Below are 19,514 nucleotides of genomic sequence, written 5' to 3'. Positions count from 1 at the left end.
GTTATGTTTGAACACTGTCTGCTTTTAATTTTAGGTATTCTAGAGGTGTTCTTTCTCCTGAACGTCATGTTCGTACTAGATTATATTTTACTAGTGAAAGTCATGTACATTCTTTGCTGTCTATTCTTCGCTATGGTGCCTTATGCAATGTAAGTAGAATAAGTTACATCAGTCTAACAAATATATTTAATTTTTTAATTAAATCACTAACTGCTATTTTTACTGTGAAATTTTAGTAATTCATCCTTAAGTGTTACTACTTAATGTCGTCTTTCAGGGGACTACTATATACCAAGCATTTTGCTAGATTTTAGGGATAAAGATGTTCTCTTCAGAGAAGATACATTCAAGCAAACAAAAATATAAAGTATTTTAGGTGATTTTATAGACTGATGGCAGTAAAGAGAAGCCTGATGAATTTGAGTCATTTAGGGGTCAGAAGATGGGACTTGGTGTTTGGTTAGACGTTGTGCCACGTACCTACTATTATGTACTATCTACTATTATCTACTATTATGTAATGACATACCAAGACTTAGTGGCTTAAAACAACCACAATCATTTCATTTTTATCTCATACAGTTTAGAGTGTTGACTAGGATCAGTTATGAAGTTTCACTTAGAGTCTCATGAGGTTGTGGTCAGACAGTGGCTGGGTCTCAATCTCAAGGGTTTTCTCTCATGTTTGGTGCTTCATGTTGGCTGTCTGCTGGGACCTCAGCTGCAGTTATCAACCAGAACACCTATATCTGGCCTCGTCATGTGGCCTGCTTCCTCAAAATATTGCACCTGAGTTCCAGGAGTGAGCTTCCTATCAGAGCAAGGTGCAAGTGCATGGCATTTTTATGACCTAACTTCTAAAACCATATAGCATCACTTCTGCTGAGCTCTCTTGGTTGAGGCTAACACAGAGGTTCATCCAGGTTCAGAAGGAGAGGAAACAACCCACAGCACTAGATGGGCCGAGTGTCCCTGTCATATTGTAAGAAGAGTGTGTAGAATTGAATGTGTATGTCAGCCATCTTTGGAAAACACAAAATCTGCTACGGTGATACCCATTTGCCACAGTAATTCATATTCTTCCTGCGTACAAAACTCACTTAACTTCTCTCTCAGTGCCACCCACTCCACTCAGTGCCATGATGCAATAGGGTAATACTACTTGAAGTCCAGAATCTCATCTAAATCAGTCATCTCTAAACTAGCCAAAAGATAAGAATATTTCTTTATCTTTCTGTGCGTATGAATATATGCACATCTGTATAGAAAGTGATCTATAAAAGAAAATTCAATTTTGTTTTCTTACGTACTTTTAAAAGAAGGGCAGTGAAATATGTAGTGATAATTTGGTATATATCTGTTTCCTAATCAATCTTATTACTGGTCTTTGAGAGTAATTATTATTATCATAGTTATCCTAAGGCTGTTTCAAAGTTCTATTCCAATTAAAATTCCAAACCCATACGTTATTTCTTCTGATTTTTTGTTTCTTCTTTGTCCCACTAAAGAATAGCAAAGTGACATCCTTGCATAAGTATGTGGATTAGTGGGAAAAAAAAATGACCCTTAATTAGCAAGGCAAAAGCTTGTATAAACAGTAGTGTTGATGGAATTGTTTGTGAGGAGGAGAGATACATCTCTTACATGGTCCTTTTTGACATATATAGAGGGTATAAAGAACATGAATAATATAGGAACTGATAGAAGGCCTGTGGTTGGAGAATAGTAGTAAGTATTGGATAAAATGACAGCAGATGTGGTTGAAGAGCCAGTGCCTTGTATTCTAAGTGGATTGGGAAGCCATTGAAAGGTTTTAAGCAGGGAAGTGGGTGACTTTGGTTGTTGTGTGGACAGTAGATAGGTGAAAGTGGGTATGAGGAAACCAGTTAGGAAATTAGTACAGTGGTCCAGAAAGATGTTATTTAGACTAGGGTGGTGGCTGTGGATCTAGAGTTTGTTGGGCATATATTGAATTCAGGCTACATTTCTAAAACAAAAACTGAACAACTTCATTATTTTAAAATCAGTGCTTCCAGGGGAAAATAATTACATGTATTTACTAAGGTGAAAATTGAAGTCTATACCAAAATGTTTTGTTTTCATTATCCCAACTCTTATTATCCTTATAAGAATCTGTAAGTAATATAATTAAAATCTTACTCAGTGTATTACCAGTTGTAATTTTTAATTATTCAGAATGGACTGGGTAAAATCTTTCTGTAGAATTATTTGTAAGGTTTGTTAAGGAACTAAGATTATAAACAAGATTTCAGGAATATGTGTAATGGGGCCTTAATTTAAAAAAATATTTTTGTGTCTTCTTACATATTAATTATGTTCTGGAAGTTACTACTAAATATTACTTAATTTTATCTATTAGAGAAGACCTAGCAAAGTCTATAACTGCAACACTGAGTTGGACATTAGATGGTGTTCTTAATACTGGAGTATCACAAAATCACAAGATCAATTAGCTCTTCACCTAATGAAAATTTTCAGTATTTAAACTCATCATTTGTGCTAACTTTACATTTAGTGAAGCTCAGTAATGCTAATTTATGTTTTCCCTTATCAATTTTGAAAAAAAATACATCTTTTCACATATTACCTCCTAAACTTGCACACATGCGTGTGCACACACACATACACACGGAATGTGTAATGTCTAAAATAGGAATAAAATACATACTGAATTTAAAAAAACATACAGTCAATGTGTGGTCTTATAATTTGCTTTTAAAACAAGATGCATTCTGCACTAAAGTTCATAATATTGTATACTCTTAGTGTATACAAAAAGGATATGTTGTGCTTTTATATATTTGTAATGTAATTACATAGTATACAGCAAAGGAAATTTATCTGTGACCTACATATAATTTAAGTAGATCCTGTTAACTGTTGACTATAGACTTTACTTTGAGTAGTTTTGCCTTTTCAGATATAATTTTCTACTTTGAATGCTTGTAGTACATGTTCTCTAAGGTCCTTTTCAGTTCTGATGCTCTATGATTACATATTTAAAGACCAATGATTCTCAGAATGAAGATGGAGGAATGGTGAAGGAGATGGTAAGATCAATAGAATTTGCATATGCCTCCTTCTGCTGATTTTTGAATATCACTTCAGTGTAATAGGGATATTTATTGATAGGCCTATATCGCATATATGAACTATATATGATGGTGGGAAAAAATAGCATTCCTGTTATAGGATAGTATTCTGTTATGAAACATGATACTATACTAGGTACTTTGGAACTGAACAAAGTTAAAAACTGTCTCTTACCCTCAGAATTCAGTAGTGTTTGTCATATTTCAAGAAATTCTTTATTTTTTATTTTGTATAAGCGGTTAAAAAAAGATTACTACTACAACTTCTAATATAGGTTGAATATCTCTTATCTGAAATGCTTGAGACCAGAAGTGTTTTGGAATTTGGAATTGTTTTTGGATTTTGGAATATTTGCACTGGTTTAGCATGCCTAATCTGAAAACCCAAAATTCTCCAATGAGTATTTCCTTCAAGTGTCATGTTAGTGCTCAAAAAGTTTTGAATTTTAGAGCGTTTTGGATTTTGAATTTTCAAGTTAGGGATACTCAAACTTGTAGAGAGTTTAAAAATATTTTACCAAAACAAGCTTAAATAACTTAGTAAGACTTTTAAATGTAGTGGAATTGTTTTTTAAAATTGTGCACATAGTAAGTATTCACTTTATGTGGTATCACTAGGATTAAACAAGCTACCATAGTGACAATAAAGTGACTTTCAAGTAACAGTTTGAGAAAATGCTTACCACATATATCTTTTGTTCAGGAATCAAAGGATGAACAGTGGAAAAGAGCTATGGATTATTTAAATGTTGTCAATGAGCTCAACTACATGACTCAGATTGTTATCATGCTTTATGAGGATCCTAATAAGGTAAAGAGAGCTCTTGATTTGTGTTTTACCAGACATAAATAAAGAGCTTCAAGTTTCTCATTTTGAAAATGTTCTGTCATATTTCTTAGGATCTTTCCTCAGAGGAACGCTTTCATGTTGAATTACACTTTAGTCCAGGAGCCAAAGGTTGTGAAGAAGACAAAAATTTACCTTCTGGCTACGGATATAGACCAGCTTCCAGAGAGGTAATGAAGGTGGAACTCTCAGTGCTTAGTTACTGTGGTTCTAGATTTTCATGAGGTTTCTATAAGAGATTTTTATAATGTACTATAAATAATTCTTATTTCGACTACTAAGTAGGAAAATGGCTTAAATTTTTTAAAGTGTGATTTGTATAGACAACACTTTTATGCATATTGGAATACTTAGGAATTTTATCTTTTGTTTAGATTGTTTGAATTTTAAGGCCGTGTTTAGAATGGATAACCTTAAACCTTTAATTCACTGAAATTGACTTTTTTGGATATGGTACATGTGATGTGCAGTCCAGTTTTGTTGTCTTTGCTGTATGAATAACTAAGCCCCAGTATCATAGATTCAAGAGTTCATCCTTTTTCTGCTGCCTATAGTACTACATCTGATACTGCAGACATGTATCATACGTGTATTTTGATTGGTTGGTTTCTGAACTTTTAGTCTTACTTGATTGCTCTGTTTGTTTCTCTCTCTACCAGTACCACAGTCTTAATTATTATAGCTTTATAATAAATACTGATATTGAGTACAGAATTCCTCCAGCTTTGTTGTTCTTAAAGATTATATTGAATATTTCATGTTTCATGCATTTTCATATAAATTTTATAATCATTTTATAATATTCTGAAAAGACTCTTTGAGATTTTGGTTGAGATTACCATTACTCTGCAGCTCAATTTGGAAAAAAAATGATACTTTTTCAATATTGGGTCTTCTAGTCTAAGGACTTGGTATATTTCTGAATTTATTTAACTATATATTTTTTGATAAAATCATGATTTTTTTCATTAAAATAATAGCAAAACCACAATTACTTTTGCACCAAATAATTGTCTTATACCATCTTTGTCAGATTAATTCCTAGTTCCTTTATAGTTTTTTATGCTATCATAAATTTATTTATGATAAATTTAAATTTATTTTATGATTTATTTAAATTTCATTTTTTGTTTATTGTCATATTAAATTTTAACTCAGTTTTGTATAAAATTTTATAAGTGTGAAATGTATAACTNTTGATAAAATCATGATTTTTTTCATTAAAAATAATAGCAAAAACCACAATTACTTTTGCACCAAATAATTGTCTTATACCATCTTTGTCAGATTAATTCCTAGTTCCTTTATAGTTTTTTATGCTATCATAAATTTATTTATGATAAATTTAAATTTATTTTATGATTTATTTAAATTTCATTTTTTGTTTATTGTCATATTAAATTTTAACTCAGTTTTGTATAAAAATTTTATAAGTGTGAAATGTATAACTTAATATATACTGTTATTCATTCTAATAATTTACCCTTAGAGTCATTTGGATTTTTTATGTATATGATCATAACATCATCTATGAATGATGAATAGATTTAGTGATAGTGGACATTCTTTTCTTTCAGTGTTTTATTATTAACTGTGGTGATCCCTTCAAGTTTTAGATATCCCTTATTTGATTAAAAAAGTACCTTTTTATTCTCTGTAACCCTTAATTTGATGAGGGTTTTTATGTACTCAGCTTATTTTCTTTTGGCCAATATTATGTTTAGGAGATTCATCAATGTAGTTGCATTTAGTTTTAGTTTGTCCATTCTTACTGCTTTGAAATATGTGTTTTACTGTATTACTGTGGCCCAATGTATGCATTGTCTTTTTTTTTTTTTTTTTTTTTCTGAGACAGAGTCTGGCTGTCTCCCAGGCTGGAGTGCAGTGGTGTGATCTCCGGTCACTGCAAGCTCCGCCTCCTGGGTTCACGCCATTCTCCTGCCTCAGCCTCCCGAGTTGCTGGGACTACAGGCGCCCGTCAGCACGCCCGGCTAATTTTTTGTATTTTTAGTGGAGATGGGGTTTCACTGTGTTAGCCAGGATGGTCTCGATTTCCTGACCTCGTGATCCGCCCACCTCAGCCTCCCAAAGTGCTGGGATTACAGGCGTGAGCCACCGCTCCCGGCCTGCATTGTCTTATAGTTGGATATTTTAGTACAATTCATGGCACACAGTACACACTTAGTAAATGCTTAATGAGTCATTGAATGATAGTTACTTTTAATGCAGTTATCACATTTATTAGAAATATTTGGAATAGATTTAAATAGTCTAAAATGTATAAATACAAATGCGTTTAGTTCGTGCTTAGGTTGATGAGACTCCTATATAACAAAGCTCATCTCTATTATTTCTTTCTGTCATTTATTATTATTATTTGTTTATTCTTGCACTTGATGAAATGTAATTAAACACTTTGTCTTATGTGGGTTTTTAATTGCCATTTTACTGTTTAATTTCTCCATAGAGTGTATGTATTTTTGAACTCAGAGACTCTGCCTTTTCCCTCATAGTACACAGCATAATACTCAGCTGTTAGAAGAGTTCAGTTAATGTTCATACATCTGAGTAAACAAACTTGTATATGTATTTCAAGTACCTCTACCAGTGGTGGTTGAATCTGTTCATCAGAAGATATTTCTTAAATCTGAATAGTAGAATTGTTTTATATTCTTTGCTCACAGAATGAAGGCAGGAGACCTTTTAAAACTGATAATGATGATGAACCACATACTTCTAAAAGAGATGAGGTTGATCGAGCTGTGATATTGTTTAAACCAATGGTATCAGAGCCAATTCATATACACAGGAAGTCTCCACTTCCAAGATCTAGGAAGATGGCTGCAAATGATGTAAGTATATGTATCAGAACACATTTTTCATAAAATAAACTAACTATATTTTAATAAAACAGAAAAGAAAATACAGCTTTAATTGTGGAGCTTGGGAAACCAGCAAATTTTAAATGGTATTTAATCTATTTTAAAATAAATTACAAAAGTATAGAGGCAGTTCAACAATAGATTAATTTTAGAATGTTGAGCTTTACATAGTTTTCATAAAAAAGAATGCAAATATAAAATAAGGTGTTTAGGAACTGAAAAATGAATGTTTTGTTTTTTTTTGTCTTTTATATTAGAGAATATGTTACATTAGGTTGGAATGTCTTCAATAAAGAATTTTTTTTAAAAGGCCTGATTTAATGGATCAAGAATAATTTTACGTTAAAAGTAGAGAGCAGGCAGCGCAGTGCGGCTCACGCCTGCTAATCCCAGCCACTTTGTTGGAGGCCGAGGGCAGGGCTGGATCACGAGATCAGGAGATTGAACCATCCTGGGCCTAACATGGCTGAACGCCGCTCTCCACTAAATATACAAAAACTTAGGCCTGATGTTGGTGGGGCCACCTGTTTACTACCAGGCTACTCCAGAGGCTGAGCAGGAGAATGCATGTGAGGCGAGAGCTGCCCAGTGAGGGCCCGAGATCACGCCACTGCCACTCCAGGGCCTGAGCAACAGAGCAAGACTCCAATACTCGTCTCAAAAAAAAAAAAAAAAAAAGTAGACAGCATTTGCTGGAGATGCTTTAGCAATAACTGATTCAAGTGATACTATAGGTATATTCCAAATTGTTTGCCTAATTGCAAAGTCTATGTAGGAATTTGAGTATTTGATAATATAATTGAAAATTTTACCTTTATATTAAGATCTATAAATAGGCTAAAATAATTCTTATGTTCTCTAATAGGAAAACATTTAAATAATTAATGAAGTAACATTTAAGAGGAAAGTTGAACAGTTAGAATGAAGCTTGTTAAATAAAGCTTTAGCACTTGTATACATTTTTAATACTTTAAATAAGTTTTATTTGAGGTTATCTATATTTTCTGTAGGATGATTCTCTCAACACTGATTGAAGTCAGTGCTTATAACTGTTTTCTAAATGCTCTAGTAAAAATGTAAAGGAAGAGGGGCCTGGCATAGTGGCTCGTGCCTGTAAACCCAGCACTTCGGGAGGCCGAGGTGGGTGGATCACCTGAGGTCAGGAGTTCGAGAGCAGCCTGAACAACATGGTGAAACCCTGTCTCTACTAAAAATATAAAAATTAGCTGGGCGTGGTGGTGTGGGCCTGTAATCCCAGCTACTCAGGAGGCTGAGACAGAAGAACCACTTGAACCTGTGAGGTGGAGGTTGCAGTGAGCCGAGATCACCCCTGACTGCACTGCAGCCAGAGTGAGATTCTGTCTCAAAAAATAAACAAACAAACAAACATACATATATACACATATATATACATACATATATATATGTGTGTGTAAAGGAAGAAATTAAGATATAACCATCAACTTTTAGAAAAAAAATTATTTAAATATGCCAAGTCTGAAGAATTAGGTATAACATTTTTTAGCATTTGATGGGTGAGAATAAAAACAACAAAAAGAATTGTGCTCATTTCTACAACCCCAAATTATGCAAATATATGTGTTTTATGATTCTCAAAGTTCAAATGTATATGTGCTTCAGTTTGACAATTTTGTATAGGCAAAAATCTGTCCATAAAGTAGATCCTTTATAATTATAAAGGATCTATAAAAGGAAATTATATAGTCATTAAGGTTCCCTTGAATGTGATATTTTAATTACAAAAGAAGACGGTTATAAAAGAGGGTGTTTAACAATTATAGAACTTGGAATTATTTGTTCTATTATAACTTAATGGAAAAAATGAAAAATCTGGGATTATGTTCAGGTATCCTTAGTTTCAGAAAATTTGGGACATAAGCTATGTTAATTAATATAACCTACACTAGTATTTGTGTGAGTGCAGTGATTTTGATGGTTATTGAATAAGCAATCTATAGTTAATCAAATTATTCAGAATTTCACCATTAAAGCCTCTCTTCTGCCCTCCAAAAAGCCTATATAATACTGAATACAGCAAAATGTATTGTAAATCTTCATTTTGCAACTTATCTATATTTATAAAACCTCTAACAAAAGCACTGTCCTCGTTAATCTTTAAAACGCAAAACACATTTATAAACCTTTTTCTCATAAATACTTAGTTGATTTCAAGAGATTATTTCTATGCCATGCTAAACTTTTACTTCCATAAGGTAAATTACTCAAGTAAAATCTTGAAGACTTTTTCCAGCGTCCATCATCTCCATGGATATCAGAAGTTTGTACTTCCAAAAGACACACAGAGAAAAAGACTGTTCTCTTCATTTTGTGCAAGTAGATTTTACTCTCTCCTTGCTCTCTGAAACCTGAACATGCAAACATGTATAATGAGAATGTTTGCTGCATGTTTTCCCTACTAAATCTGTAAATAATCTCTGGAGGGGGCAAATAGATAGCTTGAAAGAATAAACAGGTGCAATTTGAGTCCATCTTATGATCTCTGAACTTTTTAAATATGTCAGGCAGACAGATTTAGTTTTCCAAGTTATGTATCTTGAAATCCCTTTGACCCTTTGCACAATTCTTTAGTGCCTTGGGTTGAAAAATTCACCCAAAATAAGACAAAATCTTTGAATATCTAAAATTAAGCAGAAAACCTTTATATTTTAAAAGTTGCTAAAAAAGAAACTTACTAAAATATTTCCAGTTTTAACAGGGAAGGGACAATTATGAAGCAGTATAAGTATTTTATGTCTTTTAACATAATAAAATATTTCCATAATTGTTATCACATGCAATTAGATTTATTAGTCATTCCTATCAAATTCTCAAATAGTGAAATATTTGGCTCCCAAATTGCTGTTTAATAGTTTTTTTAAAAAATTAATAAGCAAATACAAACAAACTGTATTTTTTTTTCTTTCTGATCATTTGGCTCTGTTGTATCTAACTTTGCATGCTCTGCTTTTTTTTTTTTTTTTTTTTGCCCCTTTCTCACTTCCAGGAAGAGAGCCCCCTGAGTGTGTCTAGCCCAGAGGGTACTGGTACCTGGCTGCATTATACCAGTGGTGTGGGTACTGGGCGTCGAAGACGCAGATCAGGGGAACAAATCACTTCTTCCCCTGTCTCCCCCAAATCATTGGCTTTCACATCCAGTATTTTTGGCTCATGGCAACAGGTTTTTAAACTTTACTTCATTAAACATTTTTCCTCCCTGCATTCAGAGCAACAAACAGCTATCTTTGAGGACATCTAATCCCTTGTATTTCACATCAGAGTAAATCCTTCGTTTTTTTAATTTTGAGTTCATTTAAAAATACTTATGATATCTGCCAATATTTGAGGGAAAGAAATCACTTCCATGGCATGTGTTTAGTATTTTACTGAGAAGGTTCCACGTATCCAGGATTTTAAAACAATCAATAAATGTTATTCTCCTGGAATTGTACCTTGTTAACAAAATTATTTAAAATGAAAGAAATCTTTCTTTTGACTTGTCTTTTAAAACTTTCAGAAACAAATTATGTAATTTGATTGTAAGAAAATGTATTAAGATTTTCTTCCATATTTGAAAAAATTAGATTCAATTTGGAATTTGCTGAGAATGTAAACATTTTTGAAAATACCAGAATTTATGTGGCCCAGTTTTAATTAGCAGAATATATCAAATATTGACAATTTTCTGCCTCATTATTCCATTATTTGGAAGTATCTAATTTAAGGAATACATACAGTCTGTTTTTCTTTGGACTGTATAATATTTTAATGTTCTCTTTAAGAGGGAACAAGTGCATATGTGCCCATCAACAATATGGGTCAAAATAAAATGACTTCAGAAGGACTTTCTGTGATGACATTTGGAAACTTAAAATATACATGATTTCTATTATATTGGAAGGTCTACTGTCACATATGAGGTTTCTGATAATTTCAGCAATTTCCTTTTGGAAATATAATGCATTTGATTATAGGAAAAGGGATTATGGTATCCATTAAGGCTGTGAATATTTAAAGGTTACTCTGATAAAGCCCATGCATGGATCAATAATTGTATGGTGATCTCAAGAGTCTCTGTCTGCCCTTTCTTTTGTTTGTAGTTGTTTTTTCCCCCTTCAAATACAGGAGCTGTTTAAGAGTGGGCATTTGGCTTCTTTTAACAGTGAAATTATATCAATCTCTTAATTGCTTCTTTTCATCTGTCTTGTTTCATACATGATGTTTCATTCTGAATGCCTGCTTCGCACCACTTCATTGCAAGGACCTCATGAAATGGACTCCCTTCAAAAGGGGATCTTGCATGATATTTCATGTTTTATGTATTTCTACTAATATTTATCATACAGCTTATTAACCTTTGTCTGTCTGGAACAGGCTGCATATGAAGTATGGACTTCTTAATTTATTTTACTGTTTTACTTCATTTACTTTGGATTCCTTATGCAGGTTGTATCTGAAAATGCTAATTACCTGCGAACACCGAGAACTCTTGTGGAACAGAAGCAGAATCCTACTGTAGGTATGTGGTGTAAAGGAAATTGTGTTCCATACCCTTCTTAAACTCACTATTGTGCACACATGTAAAACTCTTTGGTGAAAGCATGACCAAATGCTATGCTGTAGTTTTTATTTAATGTGTACTAATTCAGAAATGTTGAGTTGTATAACTCAAAATATAGTTTTGATAAAATGAAGAAGAGATAGCATTCAGTTTTGTTGCATAACCCTTTTGAATGCCTGCAATGATAACCACTTAGTTAACTTGCCAATGCTAGTTTTTTATCTTGTACTCTGTAAGTTAATTTATGAAGGAAACGTCATTTTCCCAGTTGATAAAGATGAAAAGATGCTATTGCATGTAGAAAGGAACTTTCCATTTTTCTGACTAAAAGTATTTTAAAGTATGGAATACTTCAAACCGTATATGAATATATTAATTTTCCTTTGAGCAGCTCATAAGGAAAACCAAGCAAAAGTAATGCACAGTGGCACTCTCAGTCTTTATTAACCTATAGAACATAATTGGTTCTTTGCTAACACTCAAAGCAACATTGGAAAAGACCTTTCTAAACTCATTTGGTTTAAAGCTCATGGTTGATAAACTATGAGATAGTGGCATATTATTTTCTGTAAATAGTTGTCCTGATAGGTTTAATAAAGGCATAAACAGATCTCATTGTAAGTTTATGTATGTACTGTGATCTCTGTACTAAGTATATGAACTGTGTTGATGCCTACATACTTGAGGATCTCTCTTTAGTTAATTTCATATAGCTTGTAATGATAGTTTTTAATATTCCCACAGTGTATTTATAGAAATGTATATATTACTCCTTCTTATTGATGTATCATAGTATATTTGATAGAAATTTATTTAATCCTTCCCCAGTGATAAAAGTGTTATTTGGATGTAAAACCTTTTGCTACAAATTGAGCATCAGTTTATACTGACTGTTTTATTTGCTAATAATGTTTTTCATTGGGGGTCTTATTCATTAAGATATTAAGTCATTTGTTAAGTATTTAAAGTGATTTAGGCCTTGAATGACTGAAAAGAACCTGGTCTTCTCACAAATAAATAAATTTTGATATACTTTATTTCATAAGAAAGAGTAGTAATTCTTAATTCAGGGGCATCAGGAAAGATTTGTCATTTATAAATATACATTAAAATACTGATTTTATATGATTTAATTTGTGCTAGGAGAGGTTTTTTTTTTTTTTTTTTTTTTTTTTAAAATATGGCTTGCCCTTGGGCATTGATTAACAGAGTTCTTTCTTGTCCTAAGTTATTTTATGGCAGTGTTTTAATACTTTAGGATGTATATGTCTAATTATTGTATGGACATATTTTTTTTTTCTCAAAGATAACATTTTGTCCAATGTTAAATTACCCCATTTGTACCTATGATAAATGATAGTGGTGTTTAGAAGTATTGTATTAAAACTGACATCATTAGGAAATTACAAGAATATTGTGAGCCTGTTCAAGGCACTTCCAAAGGTTGCCTTATATGTGGTAAGAGCCATGTTAATTGCATGCTGCATGAATTCCCAATGTGAATGGAAGAACACCCGTTGTGTATGTATTTTCTCTAACTCCCATCAGGGTCTCACTGTGCGGGCCTGTTTAGCACCTCGGTGCTCGGGGGTTCTTCAAGCGCACCTAACCTACAGGATTATGCTCGTACTCATCGTAAAAAGCTGACCTCTTCTGGCTGCATAGATGGTATGTGCACACATGCACACACAGATTCATATCTACACCCAAGCACACACCCATGAGCAGTATTTCTCAAAGGCAAATCTAAGGCCACTGACTGATTCGAGTGAAATCCTGTCATCTTTTGCCTAAATGACTATCAGTGCCCTCTGTTACCTACAACTTGGATCCATGTTTCATCAGACAGTTAATTGTAGTTAGATTTAGAGTACTTGTACAATAAGTTTGTTGAAATGGAAAATAGTATTATGTGTATTCTTCTTTTAGATAATTTATAATCTATATTATAAAGAACAAGTGTTTCTTTGATCTTTTAAACTTTTATTTATTGTTAACACTTATTTTACTTATTGAGCTAATTAAAGTGAGTGGAATGTTTATAAGTAGAGGACAATATTATATTGGCAATATTTTATAAAATAAACACAGGATGAGAATATTTTAGGATCCCTAGCTGAAGGAGATCCTCTTAATGTTGTTAATATACCTTAAGTTTTAATATTCAGAATTTTTTGAGGCTCGTGGAAGCCTGTCCCTTTTGTTAAGAGAAGTGGTTCTAGCTCTTTCAGGATCATCTTTATTTAAAACAGTTTCTCGTTTATCAACACATTTATTTTAGACAGTAAAACATGGATTTACCAGAATTGCCAGCTCATCTTGCTTTTCTTTCTGTTGTATATTTCATTTGACACTTTTCCTCTGTCATCAAGCTAGTTAACTTCTTTTAACCAATATTTGCCTTATTACCTTCTGTCATTGCCCCTTCTGCATGCCACCTTTCTAACCTCATATATTTGTTTTTCCCTTCTTTCTTTTAAGTGTTCTTCTTTTTGTAGCTATTACGAATTTCAGGTACCTGTTTTTCTCTTTCTTAGACGCCACACGCGGTTCTGCTGTTAAAAGGTTTTCTATCTCATTTGCTCGACACCCAACCAATGGTACGTTTTGCTTTTATTTTAAAAGATACTCCCCTGCTTCATCCCTTTTTTATTTTTATTTTATTTCAAATTGTGGGGTATACAGTATCATTCATTTCTTCATCCTTATTGTCAATTGGCATACAATTCCAACTTGTTATTCACCCAAATTATTGATACTGTCTGGCTCCCTTTTCAGCTGTAATTTATATAATAATTTAACATTACTCATCAAACTTTTAAATGACCACAATGATGATGAGTTTTAATGCTAAATTGACACCTGAAAATTTCTTCTAATTTCTCAGATCTGTCTACACAAATTTTAAATTTCAATTAGTATTCCTTAATTTTCTTGATTCTCAATAACTTTTTTCTTCCTAATTTTCTGATCACGTGGTTGTTTCATTGAGATAGTTAAACAAAAATACAGAGCCACCCATGTCAAATAGCCAAATAAGATGTGTCTTTGAAAAATTCTTGGGCACCTGGTGATGCATATTTCACTGTATAACATCGTCTGTTCCTGGCTATTTTCCTAACGCAAAACCCTATTTGGTCTGGAGCACTCTGAAAACTTTGTCCAGCATTCACTTTGTTCTTGTGTAGCAATGTGGTTTGCTGTTATCAAGCAACCAATTCCTTTTAGTACCACTGCTTTTCTTAAAATTTAGAGGGCTCCTAATAGGAGGAAGATTAAGTTAAGATCTAGAAACCCAATTCTGTTAAATTCTATTTTGAGGCTGAATAGGAAAATTTTCATGACCATTATTTGTAAAAGGAATTATTGCAGCATTACAACTTCTAACATAGACCTTGATATTGTGGGGCAAGAGGGAATATTTACTGATCATTTTACAATAATTCAGGATCAAAGAATTTAAAAGAAAACGTACAGATTTTTGCTTGTATTACACATGGAATGAAGATACTTTTATCCTTGGAACTTTTCTTTTTAACTGCAAGTAAGTCTTTCAAAAACTCAAGTCAGATCTTTCAGAAACTTTTATGAATCTAAAGGATTCAACACAAGTTTATGGTCGTTCTCCCCCTTCTGGATCCTTTAACAACACGTCTAAATAACATTGCACTAATAATTCTTGAAGGTGGAATAAGAAGATCTCATCCTCAACAAGTAAAAATTTAGCCTTAAAGCTTAATGTACTTTCCCTTCATTGTAGCTGTTTAAATGCTACTTTTTGAAGAAAGTGATTCTTATTTGATACAGCTGCAGCTTCTAAAGAACCCGCATGCCTAAGAACTTCTTAGAAGAAACACAGAAGTCACAAGAAAAACAGAAGCCACAAAATTCTAAGAAGAGACATTGCAGGTTTAAGACCATAGTTTTGTACTGAATGCTATGTGTTTAAAACCAGTATTCGAGGTATTATTATCTAGGAGAATCTGTGTTTAACTGAAAGTTTTAAAAATTAAAAATATTTCTGTTAACTTTAATAGAAAATAGAGTAATTTTATATTCCTTTGGTTTAGGGTCTTTTAAAAAAAATGTGGATTTTCCGCACATATAAATGCGTATGAGATGCATTCCTTTCAATTCTACAAATACTTATTTTGAGTTTTAAGGTTTCCTTTTTTCCTTTTTTAATACTGTGTTGTCTTATCTGTCTTATGAATTGTCATTTGACTCTTCCTTTTACTTTTTATTTCCCCTAACGTTCATGTTATTTCCATCTTTAACACATATCATGGACTTACCCCTCCCTTCATCTTTAGTTCAAGGAACATGGTGAAACAAGTACCTTCTGACAGTGCTTTACCTTATTTTCTGGGCCTCTGTGCAGAACACCTACACCTCTATAGGTGCTGGTCCGTTTCCTCTGTGGAATTTCTAGGCTCCAGTGGTATGTTTTTATAGCTTCTAAACATGTCAGCAGGGTGGCTTTTTAAATTGCTGCGCTAACCCTTTCATTGTGCATCAAAGGAAAAGTTTACTAAAGATAAGTGGAAAAAAATGTAGTCTAGAGGAACTTAATTATATTGTCATTTGCCTGTTATAAAATCTAGCAGGCAAATGAAATAAAATAATTGCTATAAAAATATATAAACTTTGTGAGGAAAGAAGAAAAGATCTCATCGTTAAGTTTAGTGTAATGCAAAGAAAGGGTTTGCGTTCATTTGCATGAGTCTTGTACTTCTAAAAAATGTAACAGTTGTGCAAGCCTAATTTCTTTAGTGCTTAATTTAGGTGCTTTAGCTGCTGTTATGGTATAGTTTTGTTTTTGTTTTTGTTTTCAAAGTATGTGTAATGTTCTGTCATGCTTTGGTTTGTACCTGAAAATCAGACATACCAGTTTTGCAAGTCCCTTGGTTATTTTCCTAGGAAGATTAGATTCTCTTTTAACCAAAGTTTCCTTATTCTAACTGAGAATTAGGCAGTTCTTGGGTCAATATTTCCTTCAATATTTACATAAATCAAACATCAGTCAATTTAAAAATGAGCACACACCTGTTGAAGCAAAAAGTCTTGCAGTCTGAGGTTAATTTTACTTTTAATGATATTTGACTTGATACAAAATTTTATTTGAGTATTGTAGGTATTTAATTGGGGGAAATTAGTTTGAATTTCTAGAAGAGTAGATGCAGAAAGACTCATTATTTTTAACAGTATATGAAAGCAATTTTAAAAGCCATTCAGTTGAATAAAGTTTAAATAAACAGACAATTTTCTTTTTTAAAAAAGTGAGTAACCTATATCCTATTTGTTTGAAAACATAAACTGTGTATTTAAGTGCTTTTGTTTCAGTGATGGTATTAATACATATTTGCATGGTTGTTTCATGAAATTTTGTATTTCTGTGCCATTGTTAAAAATAGGATCATATTTGTATTTTGTATTGCTTTTAACTTGACCTAACTTTACACAGCCAGTGATTCCTAGTAATATAATTATGTGTTAATACAGTAAAGGTAGGTGAAATACATTTTGGAATTTTTATTCCAGCATGAATGAATGAATGTTGTTTTGGGCTCATACTAGAGAGTGTCATTGGTCTTGGCACGCCTGGAAAAGTGTCTAAAAAAATTATTCACAAGTAATTATATAATTTTTCAACAAGAACTTACTGTTAGCATCCTGGCATCAGGGATACATCATGTGGCATCAGCTTATTCACCCACTGAATAGACCTGACTTCAAAAAATAAAAACTGAAAACTTGTATTTCTTTGTTTTCTTTTCCCTAGGTTTTCAAGTATTATTCTTAGGTTTTACCAATATAGAATGAAATTGTGTGCATGCTATACTACATGATTACATTTAAAAAGAAATCTTTGTCACATCTTGTTCCAGCTCCATATTGCATAGCATCTGGTGTCATGACTTCAGAGATACTGTGTGTTTGCATGTGATAGATTGAAAAGACCTAAACTGTCCAGTTCTAAACAGTAGTCTTCCTTTTAATTACTGATTTTAAAATATCCATCTTTTATTTTTTGTTTTGGTGTTTTTCTCTTCTAGGCTTTGAATTGTATTCCATGGTGCCATCTATTTGTCCTCTAGAAACTCTTCATAATGCCCTATCTTTAAAGCAAGTGGATGAATTTCTTGCTTCCATTGCTTCTCCATCATCTGATGTTCCACGGAAGACCCCTGAAATTTGTAGGAAATTTTTCTTTCATTGTTATTATTTAGTTGCTGGGCAACTACATACTATCTGAATATAACAGAAATTATGAAAACATAAAAGCAGGTAGTGGTAATGAGTAGAAGTTTAGGGGACAAAGGAGTATAAAGGGACATTATTAGGAATTATTTGGTGTAATGTGAACTGTACCTCTTTTTTTTACTCTCTGCCAAATTCTTTTTTTCTTACCAAAGAAAAAAAAAAAAAGCAGTAAAAGTCAACAAAATATAGGATTGTGGTCTTTTGTTAAAACTATGTTTGCTAGAAATCTCACATTCCTATTGTATATAATTTTATAGCAAAGTTTTTTAAAACTGCAAAATAACAGTCCACATTAACCCATTCATACACACTCATCTCCTGACTACCTTTGGTAAGTAGAAAGAGCTTTTAACTAAAGACAGCAAATTAGGACAACAGTTTTTCAAATTGTGTATCTCAGAAAACATTCTGAAGAGGTTGATTTGTGTGTTTGAAGGAAAGATGTTCATGGTTAAATAAGTTTTAGAAACTATGTTATATCCCGCCTCCTGTTGGAGAGGTATAGCTATATTAGCATATAAAAGGCTGACGTTCTTCTGTAAAGAAGGCTGTATAACCCAGATTTTCCAAAACTTATTTTTTAGAAAACACTTTTTTGGTAACACATTAAATATCATGTGGCACTATTCTGAGGGACATCATTTTGGGAAATGCTCAGGGCTTCCTTTTTAGGTGTGAGAAGTCAGCTGCCAGTTGTCGTTTTCAGCTCTGTAGGATTCCTCAGTACTTTGGAAATTCCAGTTTAGAAAGCATTAGTTTTGGGAGAGAGTGCTTTTTGCTTAGAGCTAAGAATCTTACTATTCTGGTCATATCTTAGAAAGTGACAAACTTTCTTTGTATATCATTCCTCTTTTTCTGAGTACTGTAAATAAATTTTGCTCAAGAATAAAATGAGATATTAGAGCTCTCGGAATGAATGCCACTTTTATGTCTGACCGTCACTCTCTTCTCTTTCCTGGGCCACCACATTGTATAATTCTAGAGAGCTCCATTCTCTTTATATTCTGTCTAAATGATACCCCCTGCATTTATACAAAGTAGTGACCTTTCCCTTTTCTTCCATTTTTGGTAGTAGAGGCCAGCTTTCAATCATTAACAGTAATAGAGATGTATATTGGTGAGTGTTCTGAAGTATTTCACTTTAGGGATGGTTTTAGGAAGTAGGTCTTAATTTAAAAATTTGCATATATATGTGTCCGATTCTTAGAATTGATAATACTCCAAATGAAATAACTTCTCCAAGTGGTAAAGGTCAGAGTCAGGAAAATGAAGGTGGTCATCTCCTTTTATATTTTCTATAACCTGATAGAATGGACAATCCTGTTACCTCAGAATACAGTAGAGAACCTGAATAAATTCTAGTTTACCCCTTCACCCATAATGATGTTTCATTACTTCCCTGGGGCAAGGATTTGAAACCTTAAAATAGAGATTAAAGAATTATTCTAATTAGTAAATAAGAATTTAGGGGTAGATATCAATACTATTTAGATTTTAGAAGACTTGCAGTGAATGATTTGAAGGTAATAACAATAATAAGGAGGTGTTTGTTATGAAAGGAGAATTTTAGTAGAATATTTACAAAAAGATAACATTTTAAGGTTTGTTTTGTGGTACTCTTGATGGATTCATTTTTGTGGTTAGTGAATTCAGTTCATCAGAGTATATTACTGAAGGATATTAATGAGGCAAAGGATATTAGATTATTGTTCCAGTTGTGCTAATTTTTAATTAGCTCTTCTGTATATCATGGATACAAATTGTACCTCAGTCCCTCTAGCTCTCTTAAAATTTCATGCAATTGGCCGGGCGCGGTGGCTCAAGCCTGT

The 19,514-nt window shown here is 32.7% G+C and overlaps 1 protein-coding gene across 2 annotated transcripts in view; it reads left to right on the top strand.

The window, feature by feature from the left end:
* The window catches only part of PPIP5K2 (diphosphoinositol pentakisphosphate kinase 2), a 79,884-nt gene that overhangs the window by 49,377 nt on the left and 10,993 nt on the right, over positions 1-19,514 (top strand). The window contains exons 21-29 of one of the 2 annotated variants that reach the window (XM_017869156.1): positions 35-149; positions 3,817-3,924; positions 4,014-4,130; positions 6,645-6,812; positions 9,868-10,041; positions 11,307-11,379; positions 12,970-13,089; positions 13,959-14,021; positions 17,478-17,618. In XM_017869156.1, coding sequence (XP_017724645.1) covers positions 35-149; positions 3,817-3,924; positions 4,014-4,130; positions 6,645-6,812; positions 9,868-10,041; positions 11,307-11,379; positions 12,970-13,089; positions 13,959-14,021; positions 17,478-17,618 — 1,079 coding nt within the window. The remainder of the gene's footprint in view (positions 1-34; positions 150-3,816; positions 3,925-4,013; positions 4,131-6,644; positions 6,813-9,867; positions 10,042-11,306; positions 11,380-12,969; positions 13,090-13,958; positions 14,022-17,477; positions 17,619-19,514) is intronic. The other variant, XM_017869157.1, reaches the window with a different exon arrangement.

This window comes from Rhinopithecus bieti, unplaced genomic scaffold (genome assembly GCF_001698545.2).
Source record: "Rhinopithecus bieti isolate Rb0 unplaced genomic scaffold, ASM169854v2 scaffold_4104, whole genome shotgun sequence".
In the NCBI taxonomy this organism is placed as follows: Eukaryota; Metazoa; Chordata; class Mammalia; order Primates; family Cercopithecidae; genus Rhinopithecus; species Rhinopithecus bieti.
Note: the sequence above shows the minus strand (reverse complement) of the source record. Positions and strands in the feature narration are given on the sequence as shown.